Source organism: Lampris incognitus, chromosome 4, assembly GCF_029633865.1.
Source record: "Lampris incognitus isolate fLamInc1 chromosome 4, fLamInc1.hap2, whole genome shotgun sequence".
NCBI lineage: Eukaryota > Metazoa > Chordata > Actinopteri > Lampriformes > Lampridae > Lampris > Lampris incognitus.
Window position 1 is genome coordinate 30,105,341 of NC_079214.1, and position 27,532 is coordinate 30,132,872.

The following is a 27,532-nucleotide window of genomic DNA, read 5'->3' on the forward strand; positions in this document are numbered from 1 at the left end:
AGACACTGCCGGGGTCCTGGAAGGAGGACGACCCCGACAGGGAACCTGGGCCGGAAACACAACTTCGCCTGCCACCCTGTGCGCCGGTTTAAGCCTATCAAGCGTGACACGCTCCCTACGCCCACCCATATCCAGCACAAAACCCTTAGGACCCGTCTCAAGAACCCGAAATGGGCCATCGTATGGGAGTTGGAGGGGCGAGCGGTGAGCATCATGCCATACAAAAACAAAACGAGCCGACATGAGCTCCGCAGGCATGAACGACCGCGGAAAACAATGGTGAACAGGGCCTGGAACTCGAGTGCTGTCGGACAAAAAAGGATAAACGGCCGGACGGGGTCGAGGAGCGGAACTCCCAGGCAAAAATTCCCCAGGGACGCAGAGCGGCTGACCGAGCACCAGCTCAGCGGGCGAAGCGTCGAGGTCCTCCTTAGGAGCCGAACGCAACCCGAGCATAATCCAAGGTAAACGATCCACCCAGTTACCATCCGAGAGCGCAGCACGCAGCGCTGCCTTGAGCGACCGGTGAAAACGTTCACACAAGCCATTAGCCTGAGGGTGGTACGCGGTAGTGTGGTGTACCTGCACACCCAAGGATCGCGCAAGTGCCGACCAGAGCTCTGACACGAACTGGGGGCCCCTGTCTGAGGTGATATCTGACGGAGTGCCGAAACGGGCGACCCAGGAGGAAAGAAAAGCACGTGCAACATCCGAGGATGTTGTGGAGGACAGAGGGACAGCCTCTTGCCACCTGGTGGCCCGATCCACCATTGTGAGCAGGTGCGTAAAACCCTGTGAATAAGGTAGAGGGCACATCAGGTCCAAATGCACGTGGTCGAAACGTCTAGCTGGGATCGGAAACGGTTCGAGGGGCGACTTAGTGTGCTGGTGGACCTTAGCGCGTTGGCACGCTACACATGCAGCGGCCCACCCCTTTACGTCCTTGCGGAGGCCAGGCCAGACGAACTTGGAACCGACCAACTTCACCGACGCCCGAACTCCAGGGTGCGAGAGGGAGTGAATCGAATCGAAAACTCGACGGCACCAGGCCACTGGAACAACGGGGCGGGGACGGCCGGTGGAGACATCGCAGAGGAGGGCAGGACTGCCTTCCTGCATCACAGCGTCCTCCAGCTTGAGGCCGGTACGCATTGACCTAAGGGCAAGGACGTCCGGGTCGCTGGGCTGGTCGGCAGCCATAGCGGAGAAATCCACACCGAGGTGCACAGGACACACAAGCACACGCGACAGACAATCGGCAACAGGGTTGGACTTCCCGGCCACATGCTGAATGTCCGTTGTGAACTCGGAGATAGCCGCTAGGTGGTGCTGCTGACGAGCAGACCACGGCTCAGTCACCTTGGACATGGCGAAAGTCAGCGGTTTATGATCCACATAAGCCGTGAATGGGCGACCCTCCAGCAGGAAGCGGAAATGCCGGGTTGCAAGGTGCAGTGCCAGCAACTCCCGGTCAAAAACGCTGTACTTGCGCTCGCTATCTCGCAGTTTGCGGGTAAAAAATGCGAGTGGCTGCCACGCATTCGCCACACGCTGTTCAACCACAGCCCCCATGGCTATGTCAGATGCATCGGTTGTTAAAGCTATGGACGCCGTGGGTGTGGGATGGGCGAGGAGGGCAGCGTTAGCCAGGGCGCACTTAGCTCCGTCAAAGGCCTGGACCCGTTTGGGAGTCCAGTCGACAGGGTCGTTAGCCTTCTTACGCCGCGGGGCTTCGTAAAGTGGCTGAAGGAGGTGGGCAGCGCGAGGGAGGAAACGGTTATAGAAATTCACCATGCCCAAGAATTCCTGCAATGCCTTAACAGAGACCGGACAGGGAAATTCCACCACCGCTTGCACCTTAGAAGGCAACGGGACCGCGCCTTGCGGCGAAATGCAGTGACCCAAGAAGTCAATCACCGGCAGTCCAAACTGACACTTGGCCGGGTTGACTATCAGGCCGTGTTTGTCCAAACGACGGAAAACCTGTTTCGGGTGCGCCAGGTGCTCTTCAGCTGACGGACTGGCCACTAATATGTCGTCGAGATAAACGAACACGAAATCAAGGTCACACAACACCGAGTCCATCAGCCTCTGAAAGGTTTGCGCAGCCCCCTTAAAGCCAAAAGGCATGCGCATGAACTCAAAAAGCCCAAATGGGGTGATCACTGCTGTCTTGGGCACGTCCTCTGCGCGCACGGGAACCTGATGATAGCCGCGCACCAGGTCCACCTTAGAGAAAATAGTGGTACCTGCCAGGCGTATGGAAAAGTCCTGTATGTGTGGGATGGGATAGCGGTCATTGGCGGTGACGTTGTTCAGGCGGCAAAAATCGCCGCAAGGCCACCACGACCCATCCGCCTTGGGCACCATGTGAAGCGGCGAGGCCCACGGGCTGTTGGAACGCTTCACTATACCCAGACGCTCCATGATGGCAAACTCCTCCTTGGCTGTAGCCAATTTTACCACGTCGAGGCATCGCGCGCACGCAAAAACTGGCGGTCTCAGAGTGGGAATGAAATGTTCTACCCCGTGTTTAGTAACCGCAGTGGAAAAGGCGGGCGTAGTCACCGATGGAAAATCTGCCAGCAAACGCTGAAAAACATCCCCTAATGCTAAAAAGTTAGCGTGTGTTAACGGCCCGGCTCCCCCTGTCTCGCACGGAACAGTGGCGAAAGGCACAGCATCAATTAAACGGCGGTTTGCAACATCAACCAGCAGACCATTAGCACACAGAAAATCCGCGCCGATAATAGGAACAGTAATGGCGGCCACTACAAAGTCCCACTCAAAATGGCGCCCGTGGAAACAAACAGTCACCAACCTTGTGCCAAACGTCGCAATGGACGAACCGTTAGCCGCACTTAACTGTGGGCCGCCGCCTTCGGTCAACCTGTCTGTCTTAGCAGGAGGGAGTAGGCTCTTTTGCGAGCCTGAGTCCACCAGAAACCATCTTCCTGACATCGTGTCCTTAATGAAGAGCAGCTCACTACGTCCGCCAGCGCCCACAGCTGCTACTGAGCGCTGGCCCTGGAGTTTCCCGGCGCCTCAAACGTGCACGGAGGGACGCAGCGCCTCACCTTGCCGCCGAACCGCTGGTGGAAGAAACAGAGGCCTCTCCCGCGCCGTCTCCGGGCAGTTACTCCAGCCACCAGCGCCGGGTCCGCATCCTCCGATGCCGGCTGCAGAGGCTCAGATGCCACACTCCGCACAGAGAACCGTTTGGTAGCCAGCAGGACCCAATCGGCCTCCTCAGCCAAACCTCGGCAGTCACCAGCAGCCAGACACGGGGAGTTAGCCAAAGCCGCGCGCACAGGAGACGGAAGCTGGTGCAGGAAAACGTGTGGGAAAAGGAATCCACCTTCATCCGAGCCTAGCAGCCACAGCATATTGTCCATGAGATCCACAGCCGTCCCGTCGCCCAAACCGGATAGGGAAAGGATTCTATCTGCCCTCTCTGCGGCAGATAGGCTGTACCTCCGGAGCAGAAGATGTTTGAGGGCGACATATTTATCGTGTTGCGGAGGGGCGCGCAACAGCTGCATGGCCCGGCGTGTGGACTGCTGGTCCAGCGCAGCGACAACCAAATAATACCTGGAGTCGTCCGCGGAGATTCCACGCAGGTGGAACGGCGTCTCGACATGCTGGAACCACGAAGCCAGGTCGCTCTGCCAGAACTCTGGGAGTTTCACAGCCGCGGCGAGAACGGCCAGCTGTGAGAGTTGGGGCGGCGTGGCCGAAGTGGATTCACACTCACTCGGGGTGACCAATGTGGCAGGATGAGGAAAAAACACAGGAGACGAAGGCAAGTTTGCTGTTTATTCCTCAGCTCCAAAACCAAACTACAGCAGGAACAACCCTGCACCAGCAAGCCCGGGAACGTAAACCACGCCCCCAGCTCACAGTCCTGCTGGGTGAGAGGCATAGCCCCTAGTGTCCGCCACAATCCTATATTTTCCTCTAGCTCCCCCTACTGTCCTCCAACTTCATCAACTCAAGACATCACATATCCCCTTTGCAAAAGATAACTTTTTACATTACCAACTATACAATCACTGCGTTGCTTACGCTGAATTGTATAAGCTATGAACAGTCTTACGATAACAACAGAATACCTTGACCATAAACCAAATAACAGTTTCGAAATAAAAGTCTCATGCAGACAATACTAGGTCATTAAAAAATAACAGCTTTGAAATAACAGTTTCATATCAGCTGAAAAGAAGCAGCTGGTGACTCCACGTGTCAGAGGAGGCATGTGGTAGTCTGCAGCCCTCCCCGGATCGGCAGAATGGGTGGAGCAGCGACCGGGATGGCTCGGAAGAGTCGGGTAATTGACCAAGTACAGCTGGGGGGAAAAAAAGGGTGGGGGGTATCCAAATTAAAAAAAATAATAATTCTGTAACATATGTCAATTTTATGTTAAATCTAAACTTCCAGTGCAATGAAAATAATACCCACACTAGCATATTGGTCATTATGTCCATTAAAAAAACCTTCACAGCTCTCCATTCATTATTGTGTTTCAGGGAGTGGAGTTTAAGCTAGAGATAAAGAACCTGGCACTCTCAGATTCTAAAGGGCACGACTTGGAAAAAGAGATTGTCATCAGAGTCACTTCTCTGGAAAGCAAGCAGGTTACTGATATACACACACTACATTAACAGAGGTCTACAATAATGAAAACGGTTTAGAAAGGGATTGTTTGAGTCATACCACTGGAAAACAAATAGGATGTATACACATTTACACATGCGTGTGTGTGCGCGCGCGCGCACACACACACACACTGACACAAGTCTATAATAGTGAAAACAGTTGGAAAAAGGGATTGTTTGAGTTACACCAGTGTAAAACATATAGGATATACACCGATCAGCCAAAACATTAAAGCCACCTGTCTAATATTGTGGAGGTCTTGTGCATGGACTCCGCAAGACCTCTGAAGGTGTCCTCTGGTATCTGACACCAAGATGTTAACAGCAAATCCTTTTAAGTCCTGTAAGTTGTGACGTGGGGCCTCCATGGAATGGACTTGTTTTTCCAGCACATCCCACAGATGCTTGATCGGATTGAAATATGGGGAATTTGGAGGCCAAGGCAACACCCTGAACTCTTTGTCATGTTCCTCAAACCATTCCTGAACAGTTTTTGCAGTGTGGCAGAGTGCATTATCCTAATGAAAGAGGCCACTGCCATAAGGGAATACGGTTAACATGAAGGAGTGTGTGTACCTGGTCTGCAACGATGTTAATGTAGGTGGTACATGTCAAAATAACATCCACATGAATGCCAGGAGCCAAGGTTTCCTAGCAGAACATCTCCCAGAGCATCACTCTGCCTCTGTTGGCTTGCCTTCTTCCCATAGTGCATTGTGGCTCATCTCTTCCCCAGGTAAACAACACACATGCATCCAGCCGTCCACATAACATAAAAGAAAACGTGATTCATTACACCAGGCCACCTTCTTCCCGTCCTCCATGGTCCAGTTCTGATGCTCACGTGCCCGTAGTAGGCACTTTCAATGGTGGACAGAGGTCATCATGGGCACTCTGACCAGTCTGTGGCTACACAGCCCCATACGCAGCAAGCTGTGATGCACTGTGTGTTCTGACACCTGTCTATCATAGCCAGCATTAACGTTTTCAGCAATTTGAGCTACAGTAGCTCTTTTGTGGGATCGGACCAAAAAGGCTAGCTTTTACTCCCCACACACATCAGTGAGACTTGGGAGCCCATGACCCTGTCGCTGCTTCAACGGTTGTCCTTGCTTTGACCACTTTTAGTAGGTACTGACCCCTGCATACCGGAAACACACCCCACAAGACCTGTCGTTTTGGAGATGCTCTGACCTAGCCATCTATCCATCACAATTTAGCCCTTGTCAAAGTCACTCATATCCTTACGCTTGCCCATTTTTCCTGCTTCCAACACATCAACTTCAAGAACTGACTGTTCACTTGCTGCCTAATATATCCCACCCCTTGACAGGTGCCACTGTAATGTGATAATCAGTGTTATTGACATACCTGCTAGTGGTTTTAATGATTTGGCTTTTTTATAAACGTGTTTATACACATTTGTGCATGCATGCACACACATAAACACACAAACACATGAAGAGAAGAACAAAATTTCAGACTCATACCCCTGGGGAAGAAATAGGTCAAACACACATATATGCACATGCACACGCATATTTCTCATTAAAGGTTATGCTTCCACCAAAGATTCTTAGAAAATGTTTTGTTTTTGTTTTTTGTTTATGTGAAAACCTCATAGACTTGTTTCAGTTCCTGATGCAAAGGTTTTGACTCCATTTTCAGGTGTGGATGTGGTCGAAGGCCAAGTTTGTGAATCGTAAATTCCTCATGGAAGAGGTTTACCAACAGCATCAGACTGAGCAAAGTGGGGGCAAGGTAACTTAATACATTTAAGCTCCCCCCCCCCCTTTTCTCCCCAATTGTATCTGGTCAATTACCCTACTCTTCCGAGCCGTCCCGGTCGCTGCTCCACCCCCTCTGCTGAGCCGGGGAGGGCTGCAAGCTACCACTTGCCTCCTCTGATACATGTGGAATCGCCAGCCGCTTCTTTTCATCCAACAATGAGGAGTTTCACCAGGGGGACATAGCGCATGGGAGGATCACACTACCCCCCCCGACCAACCAGAGGAGGCGCTAGTGTGGTGACCAGGGGACACAGCCGCATTGGGCTTTCCACCTGCAGACATGGCCAATTGTGTCTGTAGGGACGCTGGAGGTAATCCGGGGATTCGAACCGGCGATTACCCCATTTAATGAAATGGATTGCTACGCTACCCAGATGCCCCCGCTTATTACATGTCTAGGAATATAGCGAATATGTTTATCTTCAGTGGGCTGACCTCCAGAACAGAACTGAGACATTAAAGACAGGTGAAAAGGTGAGGTAGTGACAGGCAACGTGGGTTGACAGCTGGACTTTGACTCACGGAACCACATGTAACAGATATAACTTTTGCCACAAGGATGCTGTACAGTATCTCGCATTTCTTTGCCTTTAATTTCAACAGGATGAAATGTTAATCAATGAAGCTGCCATGAAATTTGTCCATTTAAATCTCGATATGGTAATAATTACCGGATAGCTTACTTACCTTAACTGACAAATATGATGGTTCCTTAGATTGATTTACATTAAAAGGCATTTGTTTTTCAGCCTCTGCTTGATCCCTCTTTGGTTAGTATGCCAAGGGAGGGGAGGTGCTGTCCATGACAGCTATGCCCAGAGATAAAGACCCATTCTGGGACCCGCTGGAGCCTCTTCTCCTGGGCAGTGCCCACCTGTGGCTTCAATCCCTGGCTTTCCGCATTGCTCTTGAAGAGCAACTGGAGGTACACATAAGTTTATATAAATGCTGATATATAGATGTAGGAAAAAAAAACTTTTAATACATAGCCGTACAAGCTTGTTTCGTGCGTCGCGCACTCATCAGCTGCTAGTTAGCAGCCGTTAGCGATCACGTATTTTTGAATTTTGAATGTCGCACCTCTCCCTTTCCCATTGGACATTGTGCACATGATGTGCATGACGAGGCAGTAAACGGTATGTCCTTTCCTCGAGTAGCTTTATTGACAGCTGATGATTGCTTATGGCATGAAACAGGCTTGTACTGTCTCATAAAGAATTTACTTGACTCACTGGATTATATACACTACCGTTCAAAAGTTTGGGATCACCCAAACAATTTCGTGTTTTCCATGAAAAGTCACACTTATTCACCACCATATGTTGTGAAATGAATAGAAAATAGAGTCAAGACATTGACAAGGTTAGAAATAATGATTTGTATTTGAAATAAGATTTTTTTTACATCAAACTTTGCTTTCGTCAAAGAATCCTCCATTTGCAGCAATTACAGCATTGCAGACCTTTGGCATTCTAGCTGTTAATTTGTTGAGGTAATCTGGAGAAATTGCACCCCACGCTTCCAGAAGCAGCTCCCACAAGTTGGATTGGTTGGATGGGCACTTCTTTGAGCAGATTGAGTTTCTGGAGCATCACATTTGTGGGGTCAATTAAACGCTCAAAATGGCCAGAAAAAGAGAACTTTCATCTGAAACTCGACAGTCTATTCTTGTTCTTAGAAATGAAGGCTATTCCATGCGAGAAATTGCTAAGAAATTGAAGATTTCCTACACCGGTGTGTACTACTCCCTTCAGAGGACAGCACAAACAGGCTCTAACCAGAGTAGAAAAAGAAGTGGGAGGCCGCGTTGCACAACTGAGCAAGAAGATAAGTACATTAGAGTTTCTAGTTTGAGAAACAGACGCCTCACAGGTCCCCAACTGGCATCTTCATTAAATAGTACCTGTTAGAGCCTGTTTGTGCTGTCCTCTGAAGGGAGTAGTACACACCGGTGTAGGAAATCTTCAATTTCTTAGCAATTTCTCGCATGGAATAGCCTTCATTTCTAAGAACAAGAATAGACTGTCGAGTTTCAGATGAAAGTTCTCTTTTTCTGGCCATTTTGAGAGTTTAATTGACCCCACAAATGTGATGCTCCAGAAACTCAATCTGCTCAAAGAAGTGCCCATCCAACCAATCCAACTTGTGGGAGCTGCTTCTGGAAGCGTGGGGTGCAATTTCTCCAGATTACCTCAACAAATTAACAGCTAGAATGCCAAAGGTCTGCAATGCTGTAATTGCTGCAAATGGAGGATTCTTTGACGAAAGCAAAGTTTGATGTAAAAAAAATCTTATTTCAAATACAAATCATTATTTCTAACCTTGTCAATGTCTTGACTCTATTTTCTATTCATTTCACAACATATGGTGGTGAATAAGTGTGACTTTTCATGGAAAACACGAAATTGTTTGGGTGATCCCAAACTTTTGAACGGTAGTGTATATAAATATATATATATATATATATATATATATATATATATATATATATATCTCCGATATTTGAATACACCGTCCTTGTCTTGTGTTGGCATGCCACTATTCTGTCATGGCTTTTGAACTGTTTTTTGATGTCTGTTGCATTACTGTAATGTCTAACTACTATTGTTGATGTCAGTGTGATGTCACGGTCTACTGTTTCTGACCAGTTATAAGTTGACTGTTCCCTTTCACAGGTGCTGGGGTCAGAGGGCACAGAGGAGGCCATTCTGCAAGCACAACTAGTGCCATGTACCCCCACTGGACTGTATGTCACATGCAACACACACACACACACACACACGCACTCACACAGTTTATGACTAATGAACACAAACATAAATCAAAAAACACATTCACTCTGTTTTTAGCACGCTAAGTGAGGATGACATCCTGATTGATCCGTCTGAGCTGTTGGGTCGACGGCTGGACTTCCAGCTCGTTCTGGATCAGTGTTGTGGCCTCCGCTGGATCAAAGAGGTCCGCAACAGAGGAGTCCAGATTGGGTGAGAAATGTTGGGGAAACCTGCAGAGTCAAGCAGGGGGACAAATACTGAAAAGATTGATAGGGTTTTACAGGACAGAGTGAGGTATTGAGCAGCATTGGAGTGCTGCTGCTGCCAGCGGCAGGAGGAGCGGGGCCAGATGATGCCGACGGTGGCAGCTGTCCAGACTGCCAGTAAGAGGAGAGGTTGTTCTCATTGACCACGCAGCAGCAGGAGGCAGATGTGGTCCTTGCACTGGTGAAGGGCTGGCTGGAGACAGGGCAGCGCCTCGAGTGGACGGAGGTGTCAGTGTTGGGGCCCTAGGTGGGGCCTACCACTCGCAGTGGGCCAACTTTGAGTTCCACGACGGGTTGGTGGCAAGCCAGCATGGAAAAATGGAGAGATAGAGATCTCTTATTCGCAACTCTCAAGTCCCATACACCACACGACCCCGAGAGTGCTATTTTTCTTTTTCTTTTTCTCCCCAGTTGTACCCAGCCAATTACCCCACTCTTGGTCCACCCCCTCTGCTGATCCGGGGAGGGCTGCAGACTACCACATGCTGCCTCCGATACGTGTGGAGTCACCAGCCGCTTCTTTTCACCCGAGAGTGAGGAGTTTCGCCAGGGGAACGTAGCACATGGGAGGCTGACGTTATTCCCCCCAGTTCCCCTCCCCCCCGAACAAGCACCCGGACCGACCAGAGGAGGTGCTAGTGCAGCGACCAGGACATGTACCCACATCCGGCTTCCCACCTGCAGACATGGTCAATTGTCTCTGTAGGGACGCCCGACCAAGCCGGCTTCCCACCTGCAGACATGGCCAATTGTCTCTGTAGGGACGCCCGACCAAGCCAGAGATAACACAGGGATTCAAACTGGCGATCCCCGTGTTGGTAGGCAATGGAATAGACCGCCACACCACCTGGACGCCCTAGTGCTATTTAATGTTAACATGCCATCAGAACTGAACGGAACTGACAGGAAAGGAGAGGCAAGAGGCAAGGATTCATTAGAATGACAGCTACTGTGTCCCATACACCGCACGACCCCAGGAGTGCTCCTGCACCCCCTTCCCCCCGCTAAGAGGCTGAATTAGACAGGAATTACAAAACAATACATTACAATAACAAAAACTGGGGCGACTGATTTAGGGGCATAAGGGGTGCTTCAGACCACAGAGGTACAGAAAAATGGAAAAAAATCCGACCGAGAAAAGCATCAGTCCAAAGTGCAAGTTTATTTAACACTCCATATGTGGTGTCAAACAAAAGTTGTGCAGCAGTCCTGTGTTTTGTGTTCCTTAAATCCTCAGGCACAGAGGAGGACCTGTTTGTGTAACATTTGGGATAGTGGACAGAGTGACCCAAGGGGAGCATTTCAAAACAGGGGAGTGAAGGACATGAGCTCTGTCTTTTAAGGGTGTTGTAGGTTTTCCTCCTGACCTGCTGCTGGTACAATGAAGCTTTGTTTCTCCTAAGGGGCTCTGGTGGTCTTGGAGCAGAGATTTAAGTTGGCCTGCGCGTGGTTTCTTTCATCCCCCCCCCTTTTTCTCCCCAATTATACCTGGCCAATTACCCCACTCTTTCGAGCCGTCCCGGTCGCTGCTCCACCCCTTCAGCCAATCCGGGGACAGCTGCAGACTACCCCATACCTCCTCCAATACATGTTGAGTCACCAGCTGCTTCTTTTCACCTGACTGAGGAGTTTCCCCAGGGGGACGTAGCACGTGAGAGGATCGTGCTATTCCCCCCCAGTTCCCCCTCCCCCCTGAACAGGCACCCTGACCGACCAGAGGAGGTGCTAGTGCAGTGACCAGGACACATACCCACATCCGGCTTCCCTCCCACAGACACGGCCAATTGTGTTTGTAGAGATGCCCGACCAAGCCGGAGGTAACACGGAGATTCAAAACGAAGATCCCTGTGTTGGTAGGCAACAGAATAGATGGCTATGCTACCCGGATGCCCCGGCCTGCGGGTGGTTTCTATTCTCAACAGAAAAAGATGCAAATCAGCAAAATAATGAGAAACAATGATTACTTTCTATGAAAGGACTGACCAGAAAAGGCAAGGTAGAGGCAGATGATGGGATAAAGTGTGGGGTTATGGATGGGGGCTTAATAAGACCCCCCCCCCACTCTTGTGTTATGTGTTATCTCCTTCTCTCCTTTCATTTCATCTCACCCTTCTCCTCTCTCCCCTTCAGTTTCAGATTATTTGACTGCAGCCAACCCCTCTACACTCCAGCCGTGTGGCACAATGTCAATCCTCTGCTGGACCACAGGGTGCACTTCGCCTCCCTCCACACCTCCCAAACTCTGCTCGACTACCTTCAGAGCAGTGCTTTGGTGCTGGAGTTATGGGGCCTACAAGGTGAATCTCGATAGATGGATGGACAGATGGGGAGTGAGAGAGGCAGAGAAAGAAAGGGAAGATGAATGTTATTAAGCTACATTAGGGTCTATACAAAGTGATGGCTGGCATTTTGTGTTGAGTTAGGTGCATTGGCAAGTGTGATGTCAATGAAGATGATGGAGCCCCAGGGCCAAGAGGATATGCTTAGGACCCAAATCAAAGTTTGTTATAAAACCAGTGTGAAAACTTGTCCAATGTTTTGAATGAAATGTGAATGTTGCCTCTTATGACGGTAATTTAAATGCTCCCACTGTGTTTGACCTCAGCAGGCAAAATTAATGTGTGCAACCCTCTGTTTTACCATTATTACATTTTTATGAGATAGAATTGTGGTTAAAGGTTAATCTTTCAGTTGTCTTGTAGTTGGTTATATTTAACATAAAACATACACTACCGTTCAAAAGTTTGGGATCACCCAAACAATTTTGTGTTTTCCATGAAAAGTCACACTTATTCACCACCATATGTTGTGAAATGAATAGAAAATAGAGTCAAGACATTGACAAGGTTAGAAATAATGATTTGTATTTGAAATAAGATTTTTTTTACATCAAACTTTGCTTTCGTCAAAGAATCCTCCATTTGCAGCAATTACGGCATTGCAGACCTTTGGCATTCTAGCTGTTAATTTGTTGAGGTAATCTGGAGAAATTGCACCCCACGCTTCCAGAAGCAGCTCCCACAAGTTGGATTGGTTGGATGGGCACTTCTTGCGTACCATACGGTCAAGCTGCTCCCACAACAGCTCAATGGGGTTCAGATCTGGTGACTGCGCTGGCCACTCCATTACCGATAGAATACCAGCTGCCTGCTTCTGCTCTAAATAGTTCTTGCACAATTTGGAGGTGTGTTTAGGGTCATTGTCCTGTTGTAGGATGAAATTGGCTCCAATCAAGCGCTGTCCACTGGGTATGGCATGGCGTTGCAAAATGGAGTGATAGCCTTCCTTATTCAGAATCCCTTTTACCCTGTACAAATCTCCCACCTTACCAGCACCAAAGCAACCCCAGACCATCACATTACCTCCACCATGCTTAACAGATGGCATCAGGCATTCTTCCAGCATCTTTTCATTTGTTCTGCGTCTCACAAACGTTCTTCTTTGTGATCCAAACACCTCAAACTTGGATTCATCCGTCCACAACACTTTTTTCCAGTCTTCCTCTGTCCAATGTCTGTGTTCTTTTGCCCATCTTAATCTTTTTCTTTTATTGGTCAGTCTCAGATATGGCTTTTTCTTTGCCACTCTGCCCTGAAGCCCAGAATCCCGCAGCCGCCTCTTCACTGTAGATGTTGACACTGGTGTTTTGCGGGTACTATTTAATGAAGATGCCAGTTGGGGACCTGTGAGGCGTCTGTTTCTCAAACTAGAGACTCTAATGTACTTATCTTCTTGCTCAGTTGTGCAACGCGGCCTCCCACTTCTTTTTCTACTCTGGTTAGAGCCTGTTTGTGCTGTCCTCTGAAGGGAGTAGTACACACCGGTGTAGGAAATCTTCAATTTCTTAGCAATTTCTCGCATGGAATAGCCTTCATTTCTAAGAACAAGAATAGACTGTCGAGTTTCAGATGAAAGTTCTCTTTTTCTGGCCATTTTGAGCGTTTAATTGACCCCACAAATGTGATGCTCCAGAAACTCAATCTGCTCAAAGGAAGGTCAGTTTTGTAGCTTCTGTAACGAGCTAAACTGTTTTCAGATGTGTGAACATGATTGCACAAGGGTTTTCTAATCATCAATTAGCCTTCTGAGCCAATGAGCAAACACATTGTACCATTAGAACACTGGAGTGATAGTTGCTTGAAATGGGCCTCTATACACCTATGTAGATATTGCACCAAAAACCAGACATTTGCAGCTAGAATAGTCATTTACCACATTAGCAATGTATAGAGTGTATTTCTTTAAAGTTAAGACTAGTTTAAAGTTATCTTCATTGAACAGTACAGTGCTTTTCCTTCAAAAATATGGACATTTCAATGTGATCCCAAACTTTTGAACGGTAGTGTACATAATTCAATTGATTGTTTTGTTTTTTGATACATAAACCAATAAAAACAGGCAAAAGTCTTAAGGCATTACCAGTTGTTTGCTGCTAAGTGTTAGTTTCCTCTTTCAGAGGGCTGTAGCGACTTAACGTCATCCCTGGAGGGAGTGAGGATGACCACAGAGGGTATCTTCATCATTGATGAGGCAGAATCAACAGACACAGCAGTGAGTTAAAACTAAATTCTGTACTCCCAAACACAGATAATCATTTATGTTTTGCCTCTGATTTTACAGAAAAATGTGTTGGTTGTGGACTAGGGGTTCCCAAACTTTTTCATGCCATGACCCACCTGTCGAAATACGTCCAGGACCCACCAAACACTTTGAGCATTGAAAAAGTCATAAATTCTCGTTACTTGTCTAAAGTTGAGATAATTGACAATCCTCTCTACATTGTTTATCAATACAGTGTTCCCCTTTTACTAATGATCAAATTAAATAGACAAGGCATGTCGACATTAAACATTTTTTAGTGATATTTTGGAAGCCATTTTTGCTTTGACTCTAAAAGTGTGATTTATTTTCATTTTAAAAAGAAAACAGGGGCGTCTGGGTAGCAGAGTGGTCTATTCCGTTGCCTACCAACATGGGGATTGCAGGTTCGAACACCCGTGTTACCTCTAGCTTGGTCAGGTGTCCTACAGATACAATTGGCCATGTGTGCGGGTGTGAAGCCGGATGTAGGTATGTGTCCTGGTCACTGCACTACACTAGCGCCTCCTCTGGTTGGTTGGAGCGCCTGTTCGGGGGGAAGGAGGTACTGGGGGGAATAGCATGATCCTCCCACATGCTAAGTCCCCCTGGTGAAACTCCACTCTGTCAGGTGAAAAGAAGTGGCTGGCGACTTCACATGCATCGGCGGAGATGTGGTAGTCTGCAGCCCTCCCTGGATCAGCAGAGGGGGTGGAGTAGCAACCGGGACGGCTCAGAAGAGTGGGGTAATTGGCCAAGTACAATTGGGGAGAAAATCCCCCCCAAAATAATAAATAAATGTACTAGCTTTGGTCATTGAATATATCAATTCCCAGCATTTTTATCATGGCTGGTAAGTAATGAGAAGGGTGAACCTTCTTCAGTGTACACAAATGTTGATGTTGTGTCACTCCAAACAGACTGACTTGTATGTAGTTTTCATTGCTGTTAATGCAGAGAAACCTGACTCACATTTGTGGTGGAGAAATGTAACAAGGCCACAGCTCATACTTTCTCTTTGGGCCCGCTTTTTTTCTTTGCCGCCAAGATGATCAATATTACAGTCCCTAGTTTCGGATCATTTCATAATTTTTTTTCCATCTTTTAGCTAGTTGCCCCGAGATAATGAAATCTAATCAAGGAGAGGTACTGAAAACGAACAGATCAGGCTACAGACACTAAATGCTTCCTTATACAAAGTACGCCCTCCACAAGAAAGGCATTGTGGGTTGCATGCATTTTTGTCTGTCTCTAAACAAAATGTGTTTATCATGGAAATCGTGGAACCCACCTGGCCCCTGGAGCTGTGACTCCTTTTCTTTTCTTTTTTTATAAACTTTATTTTCCAATTTTCAAGTTTTTTTGGAACAGGTATACAAAGCACACGAACAACAACAACAACAAAAATAAACATGCAGGAATCCCCCCTCCCCCCCAAGGTTCAAAAAAAAAAAGACTACGCAGGGATTTCTTATTCCAATTCCACATAATAACCATATTTTTGAAGACAATATAAAGTTGTACACATATATCTATAAGTATTTTCGTTACAACCAGGTAAATAAAAAGTACATTCAATAAAAGGGAAACCCTTCAATAAAGTCTATGAAAGGACTCCAGGTCAAAGTAAAGTTTTTGCGGGTTTTACATATTTTATATCGGAGCTTTTCTAAAGGTAGAAAGGACAGCACCTCCCTCAACCACTGCAAAAATGATGGCGCTTTATTTGACTTCCAGTTAAATAGGATAAGTCTGCGTGCTAGTAATGAGGCAAATGCTAGAGCATTTGCCTGCAAAGTTGTGACCTTACAGTTAGGGGGTGGTATGCCAAAGACGGCTGTTTGAAAATCGGGGTTTATGGTCTGTTTACAGATATGTGAGAATACATTAAATATCTGTCCCCAATAACTGTTGAGGGAGGGGCATGCCCAGAACATGTGTCCCACCGAGGCTGGACTATGACTGCACCTCGGACAGCTAGGGTCTGTGGTGGGAAAGATTCTGGCAAGCTTGTCCCCCGAGTAGTGAAGACGGTGAAGCACCTTAAACTGAATGAACCCATGTCGTATACACAATGAAGACGTATGAATACGAGTTAAGCTGTCCCGCCATGCCTCTTCAGAAAGCTCTACACCCAAATCTCTCTCCCATGCAGTTTTTGTTTTGTCCCAGGATATCTGTTTCAATCCCTGTATCAGTGTGTAAATTATAGAGACCCGTTTTTTCCCAAAGGGATCCTTCTCTAGAATAACATCTAATTGGCTGCTGGTTGGCAGATACGGAAATGAGGGAAACACTTTCTTGGCAAAACTACGGATTTGAAGGTATCTAAAAAAATGGGATCTGGGTATGTTATGGTCTTTGGTAAGTGTTTCAAATGAGGCGAATGTTCCATCTTTAAATAGATCACAGAAAAACACCAGTCCATTTCTATGCCAAAGTTGAAGTGTGTTATCTAACACAGATGGCAAGAAGAATTGATTATTTGCTACTGGAAAAAGATCGCTAGCATGCTTTAATCCAAAATGCCTCCTAAACTGGAGCCATATCCTAAGTGAAGCTTTAACCACTGGGTTTGTTATTTGTATGTTACGATTATGTGGTAGTGGAGAGGTGAATATCGGTAAAGGATTGGAACCCAATCTGTACCCTGTTGATTCTCATATGTAAATGCCCAATGTAAAAGTTTTACAATGTTCGCAGCCCAGTAGTAACAAATAAAGTTAGGCAAACCTAATCCCCCTGTCTCAGGGACCTCCAAGTATATTTTCTTCATCCTGGGGTTTGAATTGTTCCAGATGAATGATGAAATTAATCTATCTAATTGTTGAAAAGTTGTCTTAGGTATGAATATGGGAATCATTTGAAAAAGATAGAGAAATCTGGGTAAGACTGTCATTTTAACTATATTAATGCGGCCCGCTAATGAAATCGGTAGCGTTGACCACTTTTTAAAATCTTGTTTTGTTCGTTCTATTAGTGTTTTAAAGTTATGGTTATATAACCTCCCCATTATATGAGTGACTTTGATTCCTAAATATGTAAATACATTATGTTCAAGTTTGAATGGGAAGCTAGAGTAGTCTCTATCAGTGTGGTTAATCGGAAAAAGCAAGCTCTTTGAATAGTTTATCTTATAACCTGACAGGCGACCAAAGTTGTCCAGGGTAAGTAATAGTCTTGGTATAGATTCTATTGGGTTGGATATATATAACAACAGGTCATCTGCATAAAGTGATACCTTATGCAATTTACCACCTCGTGAGATACCTTTAATGCCATCCTCTGCCCTAAGAGCTATAGCGAGTGGCTCAATTGCCAAATCGAACAAGTAAGGAGAGAGGCTGCAGCCCTGTCTGCAGCCCCTATGTAGTGAAAAATAATCAGAAATAATATTATTCGTCCGCACTGCGGCTGTCGGTGAGCAATACAATATTTTAACCCATGCTAGGAATGTGAAACCAAAGCCAAACCTTTCTAGAACAGCAAATAGATATTGCCATTCGATGCGGTCAAATGCCGTCTCGGCATCTAAAGAAATCACTACATCTGTCTGTTCTACGGAATGTGGTGTGTACAGTACATTAAATAGGTGGCGCATGTTATAGAATGACTGCCTGCCTGGTATAAAACCAGTTTGATCAGGGTTAACAACCGTTGGGACAACAGTTTCAATACGGGTGGCCAAGATTTTTGTAAGGATTTTGTAGTCGCAATTCAACAAGCTTACAGGACGGTAGGAGCCACACATTAGGGGATCTTTTTCTTTTTTAAGTAACACTGATATGATTGCCTGCATCATAGTTTGGGGGCAATTTCTGTTGGTTAAAATTTTCCTGATACATCAGGTTAAGTATTGGTGCCAGCTTGGTAGCAAATTCTTTATACATTTCAATTGTGAAACCATCCGGACCTGGTGCTTTGTTGCTCTGCATGGATTTAATTGCTTGTATCACTTCCTCTGTTGATCTCTCTGTCTATCTGTGCTCTGTCTTCAAGGGCAATTTTTGGTGTGGTCAGACCGTCTAAAAAAGTTGAAATATGCAACAAGTCGCTGGGCGGTTTTGAACTATAAAGGGTAATATAAAATTGTTTAAACTGGTTATTGATGGTGTCAGGGTCGGCAGTCTTTACCCCAAGCTGCTGTGCAAATTTCAGAAATAGTGTTAGCGGCTATGGACTGTCTAACCTGATGGGCTAATAGTTTTCCAGCTTTTTCTCCATGCTCATAAAATGTCTGTTTTGATTTAAAGAATAATTGTTCTGTTTGTTTAATGGAGAGATTGTCGAATTCTGTTTTTAATAATAATTTTTTCTTATAAAGTTCAGGTGTTGGGGAATCGGCATATGAACGGTCCACTTCTGCTATACTATGGGACAGTTCTGTTAGACGTTGTTTATGTTTCTTTCTCTCATGTGCTGTGTATGAGATTATTTGGCCTCTAAGGTAGGCTTTGAGAGCCTCCCAAACAATAGTTAGTGGCATATCTGGAGTATGGTTGAATTCCATAAAGATATCTATCTGCTGGGAGAGAAAATTTTTAAAGGAGTCCCTGGACAGTAATAGAGGATCAAATCGCCAGGTGCGTTGGGGTTTAGGGCAGTCTATGAAACCTATATCTAGATGTACAGGACTATGATCCGAAATAACAATACTATTATATTGGCTCCCCCTAACCATAGGAAGGACCCTACTATCCAGGAGAAAAAAATCAATCCTTGAGTAAGAATGGTGCACTGGGGAAAAAAAGGAGTATTGTTTAGTAGTTGGGTTGTTTCTTCTCCAGGGATCAAAAAGAGAGTAGGATTCCATAAATGAATGGATAACAGCACCTGCCTTTGAAACTTTACTATTAGGTCTTGGGTTTGATCTGTCCAAATATGGATGTAATACACAATTAAAATCTCCCCCCAATATTAATCGGTAATTATTTAAGTCTGCGAGGGCTGCTATGAAACTAGAGAAAAAAAGTGGGTCATCCCAGTTTGGTCCATATACATTTGCCAGTGCCACAGGTGTACCATACAGGTTACCCGTCACTATCACATACCTTCCCCTGGGGTCAGAAATAGTCAGTAGTGGAACGAATGGGATACCCTTCCTGATCAAGATGGCCGTGCCCCGCGTTCTGTTCTCATTCCTGGAACAGAAAATTTGTCCTATCCAAGCTTTTTTTAGTTTTGTGTGTTCGCTTGACCGAAGGTGGGTTTCCTGTAAGAACATGACATCAGCGCTCAAAGATTTTAAATGTACAAAAACCCTACTACGCTTTACTGGATTGTGAATTCCCTTTATATTCCAGCTCAAAAAACGAAGATAACCTGTATTCTGAGTGTCAAACATTTTTTCTAAAAATGAAAAGAGAAAAGAAAAGAAAAAGTCCCTGCCTACTAGCTACAAAACAAAAACAGAGCCTTGAGAACCCATGCTGATCTACTAATTCCCTAGAGATCGCATCCCCCATTTCTAGTATAACCTGGCAAATAACCATATAAAAACCCTCTAACAAGCCCCAACCAGGGTGAAAAGTGGTCTTGTTAAGATTATATTAAATCCAAAAAGTATTTATATACCTAAGAACTATATATCAACACCCATATTAAAACATTTTTAAAAAATTTAAATTAAAAAAAAAGAAAAGGAAGTAAAATATATCTACATCCATATAACAGCAGTTATAATACAGTTCCTTTGTAGGTAAGTGACACTGACCTGGGTGTCGCCCAGCAGTCGTCACCAAAGCACTGTTACGGGTCTCATAATAATTAGCATCCATACACACATATACATGCACACACACGATAATAATAAAACAGAAAAATAGCTTTTTTAAATGGGCAGCAGGTATGAGACATTCTTATTAAATGAAAAATGTAACATTATCTGTGAGTCTCAAATTACAAAAGTTAAAGTAAATAGATAAAGTTAAACCATAACGTTACCCTGTTGTCTTGGTGTCTTAGCTAGTTACTTCCGCTAGCTGTTGGCACTTAGCAGCTAATATCAATTAGCCGCCAATACCAGTTAGCCACCAGTATATTGGAGTTTATCAACATCTTACTGTACATTGTCCTGAGGCTTTAGATTCTCCCTGATATAACCCATCGCCTTAGATGGGTCTTCGAACCGCTTTTCTTGGCCGGACGATGAAGTGATACGAAGCACCGCCGGGAACTGGATCCCGAACTTGACGCCGTGGCAGCTCCGGAGGAGCCGTTTAGCTTCGGAGAAGGCCGCTCTCTTCTTCGCCACTGCCGCGGTGTAATCCGGGAAGACGCTCACTCTCTTGCCGTGCAGGCTCAACGGAGCTGAACGGGCAGCTTTGCGGAAAACCTCCTCCCTCTCTGAGAAATAGTGAAACTTCACCACGATGATCCTGGGGGGTTCTCCTTTGTTGGTCGAGTGCCGCAGGCCGCGGTGAGCCCAGTCTAGGGTCGGGGTGAAGCTGAGGCCCAGTAACTCCTGCAGTAGTTTAGCGATGCTAATAGTAGGCTGCTGGCCCCCGCTGGTCTCGAATCCCTCCTTTATCCCGACAATGCGTGCATTACACCGGCGTTGTCGCCCCTCCATACCGTCTACCTTCTGGCGTAGCATAGCGACTTCAGATTTTAGCTGGCCGATGTCCTCCTCCATTTTCGTGGTCTTGTCTGAGTATGTGTTCAGGCCGTCCTCCACGTCTTTCAGACGGGTCTCTTGTTTCGCCATGCCGGCCTTTATAGCGTCTATTTTTGCATTCAGATCCTCTGTGAATGAATCTATCCGTGCCAAGATCTTGCTCTCACTGCTCGCGATGGCAGCCATCACCCCAGATAGGTCTGTAGACTCCTGGTCCGGGGCTTTCACAGAGCCCGAGGCTTTAGCGGCCTGGTCACTGCTGGATTTGTTTTTGCCCATCGCGTCTTCTAGATTATCGATATGCAAGTACAGGGTTGTGAGTCCGGTGTGCTAGCGGTTAAGTATCGTGTGTGTTAAACCTAATTTATCTGTGTTTGATCTGAAAAGTTAAATTATTAATGAAAAGTTCGCCCTGATCAGGAGCTCAATCTAAAGACGTCCTCACATGTTACTGCTCACCAGCGCCCCCCTGTGACTCCTTTTCTATTGAACATCATTGTTTGTGCATTCAAAGTGCACGGTAATTAAAATGTTTTGCTTTCCCGGTCTCTCTCTCGCTCTCTCTGTGCATGTGTGTGCACCCGCATGCATGCATGCATGCATGCATTGTAGCCCGTGGAATCTATAGAGCTGAGCTGTTCTGTGAGGGCCTTGCAGCAGAACTTGGAGGAACTAAAAAGTGTTAATGCCTCACTGAGTAAGGAGAACCATACTTTGAGAGAACAGCTAAACACAGCCAGGAATGGTGATTGACACACACACACACACAATCAAACACAAGGTCAAAATTCAATTACTTATTTTTCATGAATTTAAATGCACGCATACTGCAGGGTTGTTCCCTGCATGCTGGCCGGGATGTTGTGTGCTGGATATTTTTCCCCCTCTCTCTTTGTGCAGGTGGTGACTGTACACGTGGTCGCTCATTGCGTCCCAGCTGTGATGCAGAGTTTGCTCGGGCCCTTAAGGTTTTCTACCACAGCATGACCTCTGTGAGGGGTCAACTGCAGCGCCTCCGCAGACACAGGCCCAGTGTAAGTTGGCCAACATGTGCACCTGTCTGTCTGCTGGATTAGTAATAGACAATTACCAGTGAATCTATTGAAAAACAACACCAACTGGGGCATCTGGGTAGCATAGTGGTCTATTCCGTTGCATACCAACACGGGGATCACCAGTTTGAATCCCCGTGTTACCCCCGCTTGGTCAGGCATCCCTGTAAACACAATTGGCCATGTCTGCGGGTGGGAAGCTGGATGTAGGTATGTGTCCTGGTCGCTGTACTAGCACTTCTTCTGGTTGGTTGGGGCATCTGTTCGGGAGGGAAGGGGAACTGGGTTGAATGGCGTGATCCTCTCACACGCTACGCCCCCCTGGTGAAACTCCTGACTGTCAGGTGAAAAAAAGCGGCTGGTGACTCCACATGTATTGGAGGAGGCATGTGGTAGTCCACAGCCCTCCCCGGCTCGGCAGAAGGGGTAGAGCAGCGACCATAATGGCTTGGAAGACTGGGGTAATTGGCCAAGTGCAATTGGGAGAATAAGGGGGGGGGGGGACAACACCAACAAAACAACACTTACTCTCTCTTTCATACGGTAAACTGGAAATAATGGCTGGTGACATTTTACATAGTTTGACTACTTCTGGTTAAGTAACTTAAAAAAAAAAAGAAAAAAGGATTGGTTCAAGGTCAGCTACTTGATGATAATATGGCTTGTAGACATCACAAAATTTATATTACAGCCAAGATTTTTCTCAGCTCACTCCTGGTGTTACAGACACAGAGTAACCCTCGGATCAGCCCATATTGCGAGACTCTTATTTTAATTAGAGTCTAAAACAATAGTGAATGTTTATGTACCATGTGTGTGTGTGTTTGTGTTTCTCAGGAGGAGTCAGACCTGCTGGGTCTGAGGTTCTTTGTGGACGAGCAGAGTCGTCTGCTGAGGGATTTCTCAGAGCAGCTGGAGCAGAGTGTCTCCTCGCTCAAACAGGATGTCGCTGCCATTGTCCGCAGGAAACGTGAACGCTCAGGAATCTGGTCCTGATCAGCCATCTTGACTGATTTTGGGGGATTTTCTTTAAATGCAGCTGAAGGCTGGTATCATTTCTTCTCCACAGCTTTCCCTCAAAGCGAATACCAAAGGAGGCAGAATTGTAAGATGTAGCTTTTGTCCCTTGGATCATAGTGTGGGATGCTGCCATTTATCAAGTCTATTGATTGTTCGATGTACTGCCTGTCTGTTTCACATTACCTCATTGTTTTCATTTAAACAACTTGCCCCAGATGACGTGCCCATTACCTCATCTGCTCTGAATTAGTTGCATTTTTTTCAGTGTTTCATAAAATCTTCGCAAAACATACATGCGCCACTGAAAATGTCTAGTGGCTCCACTTTCCTCATAGTCTTAGCATTGGTTTTACAACAGTCACCATACAGAGAGAGCGCTCTGGGCATCCGGGTAGCGTAGCAGTCTATTCCATTGTCTACCAACACGGGGATCGCTGGTTCGAATCCCCATGTTACCTTTGGCTTGGTTGGGTGTCTCTACAGTAGACACAATTGGCCATGTCTGCAGGTGGGAAGTCGGATGTGGGTGTGTCCTGGTCACTGCACTAGCGCCTCCTCTGGTTGGTTGGGAGCGCCGGTTCAGGAGCGGGGGCGGGGCTGGGGGAATGGCATGATCCTCTCACACGCTACGTCCCCCTGGTGAAACTCTTCACTGTTAGGGGAAAAGAAGCGGCTGGTGACTTCACGTGTATCAGAGGAGGCATGTGGTAGTCTGCAGCCCTCCCTGGATCAGCAGAAGGGGGTGGAGCAGCGACTGGGATGGCTTAGAAGAGTGGGGTAATTGGCTGGGTACAATTGGGGAGAAAAAGGAGGAAAAATTCCACACAAAAAAAAGAGCGCTCTATAGATACTGTCTACTCACCGTTTTGAGTACTGAGTACTTGGATGTCATGGACGAGTTACTCATCTCTAGCTATTAAAAGAAAACATGCATAAGAGGACCGCAATTACAAAGAATCCTTTATTTCAGTATTTGAGGGCCTCATTACATCTGTGCACATTCATGGCAGAGCTCATCAAAGAAATAAAGTGCTCATTGTCATGTTTTCTTTACCGCAGAGGAATCGTGACCTGGGCTAATTCATTCACTGAAAATCTTCCCTCTTACTAGCATTTTTTCTTTTCTTTTTAAACATTTTTTTTTTAGCAAAGATGAGTTTGATTCAATGCTTTGGGACAGTTGGATGTTCTTTTCTAAGACATGGGAGTTGTTTCTCTGGAACAGTAACAAGGGTATCCTACATAGGGAGGTCTTAAGCAGTATCCCATTCCTCAACATCTTATGTTATTGTTCAACATGCTTATGGTTGTTTTTGGGGTTTATCTAATACTATTAAATGTCAAACTACATGTTAGTGTCATGTAGCATTTTGTTATGGATTTTGATGTAAAGCATATGCAAAAAATAGTAAATGGGGTAAAAAAAACGTGAATCCAGGAGGTACAAGCACAGCAGCAGCCAGCAGAAAACAAACGGTAGCAAGTGGTCAAATAAATCTTTGTGGGCACATTAATGGGCAGAAGGCAGATTAGTAAAACAGGACACCCAGACTACAAGACAGGGAGGCAGAGAGAATAGCTGACAGTAAGAAATACAGACGGGCAAGTAGCAGAGGAGATAGGCAGCAGGTGGATCTAAAGCAAAGGCCAAAGCTGGGTACATCTGAACTGAAGAGGTAGACTGGACAGATAGGAAGCCACTTTTAACCATTCAGCTGTGTGTGTGTGTGTTGCAGTTGCATAGATCAACCTATGCCACATTACACAAGGTTGGATGTCAGCTGTGCCTAATTTGTGTTATGTTGGGTTTAAACATGTTGAGATTGATCAAAAAACAACCAGTCTTTTGTGTGTGCATATGTGCAGATGGTGAACAGGTTGTGTGAAGGCAAAGGGAAAGCTGAATGTTCGAGGTGAGGTAGGCTGATTAGGTCTTGAAGGATAGGGGCAAAGGGCAGCAGTAAGATGGGAATGAGGAGTGGGCCCATACAGTATCAGTTTAAGTATACATCGAGCATGTTATCATGCTCAAGTTATTTAGAAATAATGGTGCATATCCCAGAAGTGAAGGCAATGGCATGTAGGACAGGATACATGATATGCTGTACATCTTTGTGCATTGTTTTGGGCAGCATTGAGCTGGCACATGTAAACACACGTTCTTCCTGCTCAAAAAAACCTCACTTTGTTCCTCTCATTCACATACGCACACACACTACACCCTCATACAAAGAGATATTTGTGAGCAAGATGACATTAAATTGAGCATTTTATTCAATAGAAAACCTTGAAGAGGATATGAACCATTATTTATAAAGCAAGCGTGCATGCAAACACACTCATTGTCAGAGGTCCTTAAGTAAACAATTTCTTCACCTTGGGGAGAATATGGTTATTTCTTATATCGGTTAACTCTGCATTTGGTGATTATTTTTTGATAGTAAATTGTTACTCTGAACATATCACCAAAGGGAGTTGTCACCTAATATTATTCTTAAATTACCTTAGCATTGTGAGCAGTCATCATAGTTTACCAATGTTGTTGTGTACATGAATGTTATTGGCGGATCTTGCCAGAGATCTTAGATATGTAATCTTACCTTGAGGTCCCCCCCCCCCCATTGTTTTAATACAAACCCAAAGCAAGAAAACCCTCTTGGTCACTTACAGTTTGCAATGAAAGCCAATTTGAAAATGGTTAGCACTTTCAACATTTGTGTGATATTCAGCTCCTTGCATCTTTGCTAAACAAGGGCAAAGTAGGTGGGAAAGGATCACTATGAAGCTCAAACATGATCTTGCTGTTCAGATGAACTGAGAGAAAGTCGACTTTTAAGATAGGGGGGAAAAAAAGACTTTTCGTCTCGTTCCTGGTGGATTATTAAATTAGGGTGTATTCTAATTCAAATTTTACAATCTAAACACATTATTTTGATACGTCTAAGAAGTTGCTAGATTGGTTGGTTAATAAAAATAACTTTATAATTGGACGCTGGTATCCTGCCAATGTCTGAGAGTCACAGTTTTGGATGTAGGCAGACAGCATTAATGATGAAGTGACATACTCTGTGTGTGCAAACACACCGTAGGAGATCTTCAATGCCAGTTTAATCCATCACATAGTAACTACCATCTCCATGTAAGACAAAGCTGCCTTCCACTTTCAAAATAAAAAAAACCTTTACATTCTAGGGCTAAACGGGGATTTTGCATTTTCTCTCCATCCATCTCCATGGATACTGAACACTAATTCTCTCTTTGTCCATTAGTGATAACTTTCAATGTACCTGGAAACATGGAAGCACTGCATTACACATGAACGTGCGCACACGCACACGCAAAAGCACTCACTACAGTGCAGCTTTCAGCAGCAAAAAACAATTTCACAGCATAAAAGTAATTCACCAAGTCACTGCGAGGTCCAAAATTTCACATGAGGCCTATATTGGTCTTCCACTGTAGCCACACAAGGGTAACATGCCACACATGTAGGCCTGTAGTCCAGGCCTCTTCAGTTTCGTCCAAAGGAGGTCCAGTCCAAAACTAAAAAACACTGATGACCAATAGCAAAATAATTTACAAACATTTTAAAACCGCAACAAAACCGAAAATCTGCTGCATTCATATAATTCTTTAAGACTATTTGTATAGGTCCCAGGCAAATACATATGATTCATACAAACTCAGTCATGGGGGATGTTTTTTGTTGTGAGGGAACCCACTCTCAAAACCCAAGGTAGGCTTAAGTACAGTTCTGTTTCACTTATTTACATCGCTGTGTTTTTCTCCAGTTTGCTCATAATATGACCTGAACTGCCCTCTTTTTGTTTTATTTTCTCGGCATCCATTTCCTGGCCAAAACAAGCTCTTCCCTCTCGCCGTAACTGGTCACGGCCAGAGCATCCACGGGATAAGGCATTCATTACGCCACCCTTACCTGAGGGATAGTGGGTGTAGCTCAGTGTAGTGTTCAGGGACTCGTCGTTCTCCAGTGACCCCTCTGGCCCATCCGGGGGCCTGCAGCCAAGCAACCGAAAGCATTCTCCCTACGGCTCTTTCGCGGCCTGAAGGTAATGCAATCCATGCGAGGAGGCTTCAGCGTATAAAAGAGCGAGAGCAGCCAACACGAGTTTGAAGGAAACGGGTGTTATGACTGTATCTTCTTCCTGTGGAAACGTGAGCCATGGGAGTTATTCGACAAGAGTTCCGGCCATATGCCATTGGGTTAATCGGGTGGGATAAGGGGAAAAACTAGAAATAAATTTAAAAATAAAAACAAAACAAACTTCCCTAAAAAAAAAGTCTGACAAGTCTCACTGATTCAGGCAGGAAATTGATAGTCATACTGGATCAGGTTGAATGAATCAAGGACTAAAGAAATCCATTTGTTGAGGTCACTTGGTTGTGCCACTCTGCCTGGATGGGCACACTAGACACCGACTGCCAACAATTAAATTAAATAACTCAATGTGCCATCTAAGAGTGGGACATAACTGACTCGTATAGTCATCAAAATCCCATTGGGACCAATGTCTTGCAATCAGTTAACCTATTGACCTGTGGGTGATTTAGCAATGTTGCTAACAACTGTTCAGGAGGAAATCTGAGATCATTTGAGACCAGCACCACAGACACATGACGCATACAGGTTTGAAAAGCCTGCATCTGCTCTCACTGTGTTCTTAGAGGAACACACCTGTCAACCAACAATAGGTTCCTATAAAGGCAACAACATCCTGTTAACAGTGTTGACAACTTATTTTGAACTTCCTGTTTATGTC

At 45.6% G+C, this 27,532-nt stretch overlaps 1 protein-coding gene across 1 annotated transcript in view; it reads left to right on the forward strand.

The window, feature by feature from the left end:
- kif28 (kinesin family member 28) overlaps positions 1-22,727 on the forward strand; it is a 54,697-nt gene extending 31,970 nt beyond the window's left edge. The window contains exons 20-29 of the mRNA XM_056279330.1: positions 4,527-4,634; positions 6,324-6,416; positions 7,239-7,370; positions 9,121-9,191; positions 9,295-9,429; positions 11,616-11,782; positions 13,942-14,036; positions 21,292-21,424; positions 21,580-21,713; positions 22,569-22,727. Of these exons, the coding sequence (XP_056135305.1) occupies positions 4,527-4,634; positions 6,324-6,416; positions 7,239-7,370; positions 9,121-9,191; positions 9,295-9,429; positions 11,616-11,782; positions 13,942-14,036; positions 21,292-21,424; positions 21,580-21,713; positions 22,569-22,727 (1,227 nt within the window). The remainder of the gene's footprint in view (positions 1-4,526; positions 4,635-6,323; positions 6,417-7,238; positions 7,371-9,120; positions 9,192-9,294; positions 9,430-11,615; positions 11,783-13,941; positions 14,037-21,291; positions 21,425-21,579; positions 21,714-22,568) is intronic.
- The last annotated feature ends 4,805 nt before the right edge of the window (positions 22,728-27,532 follow it).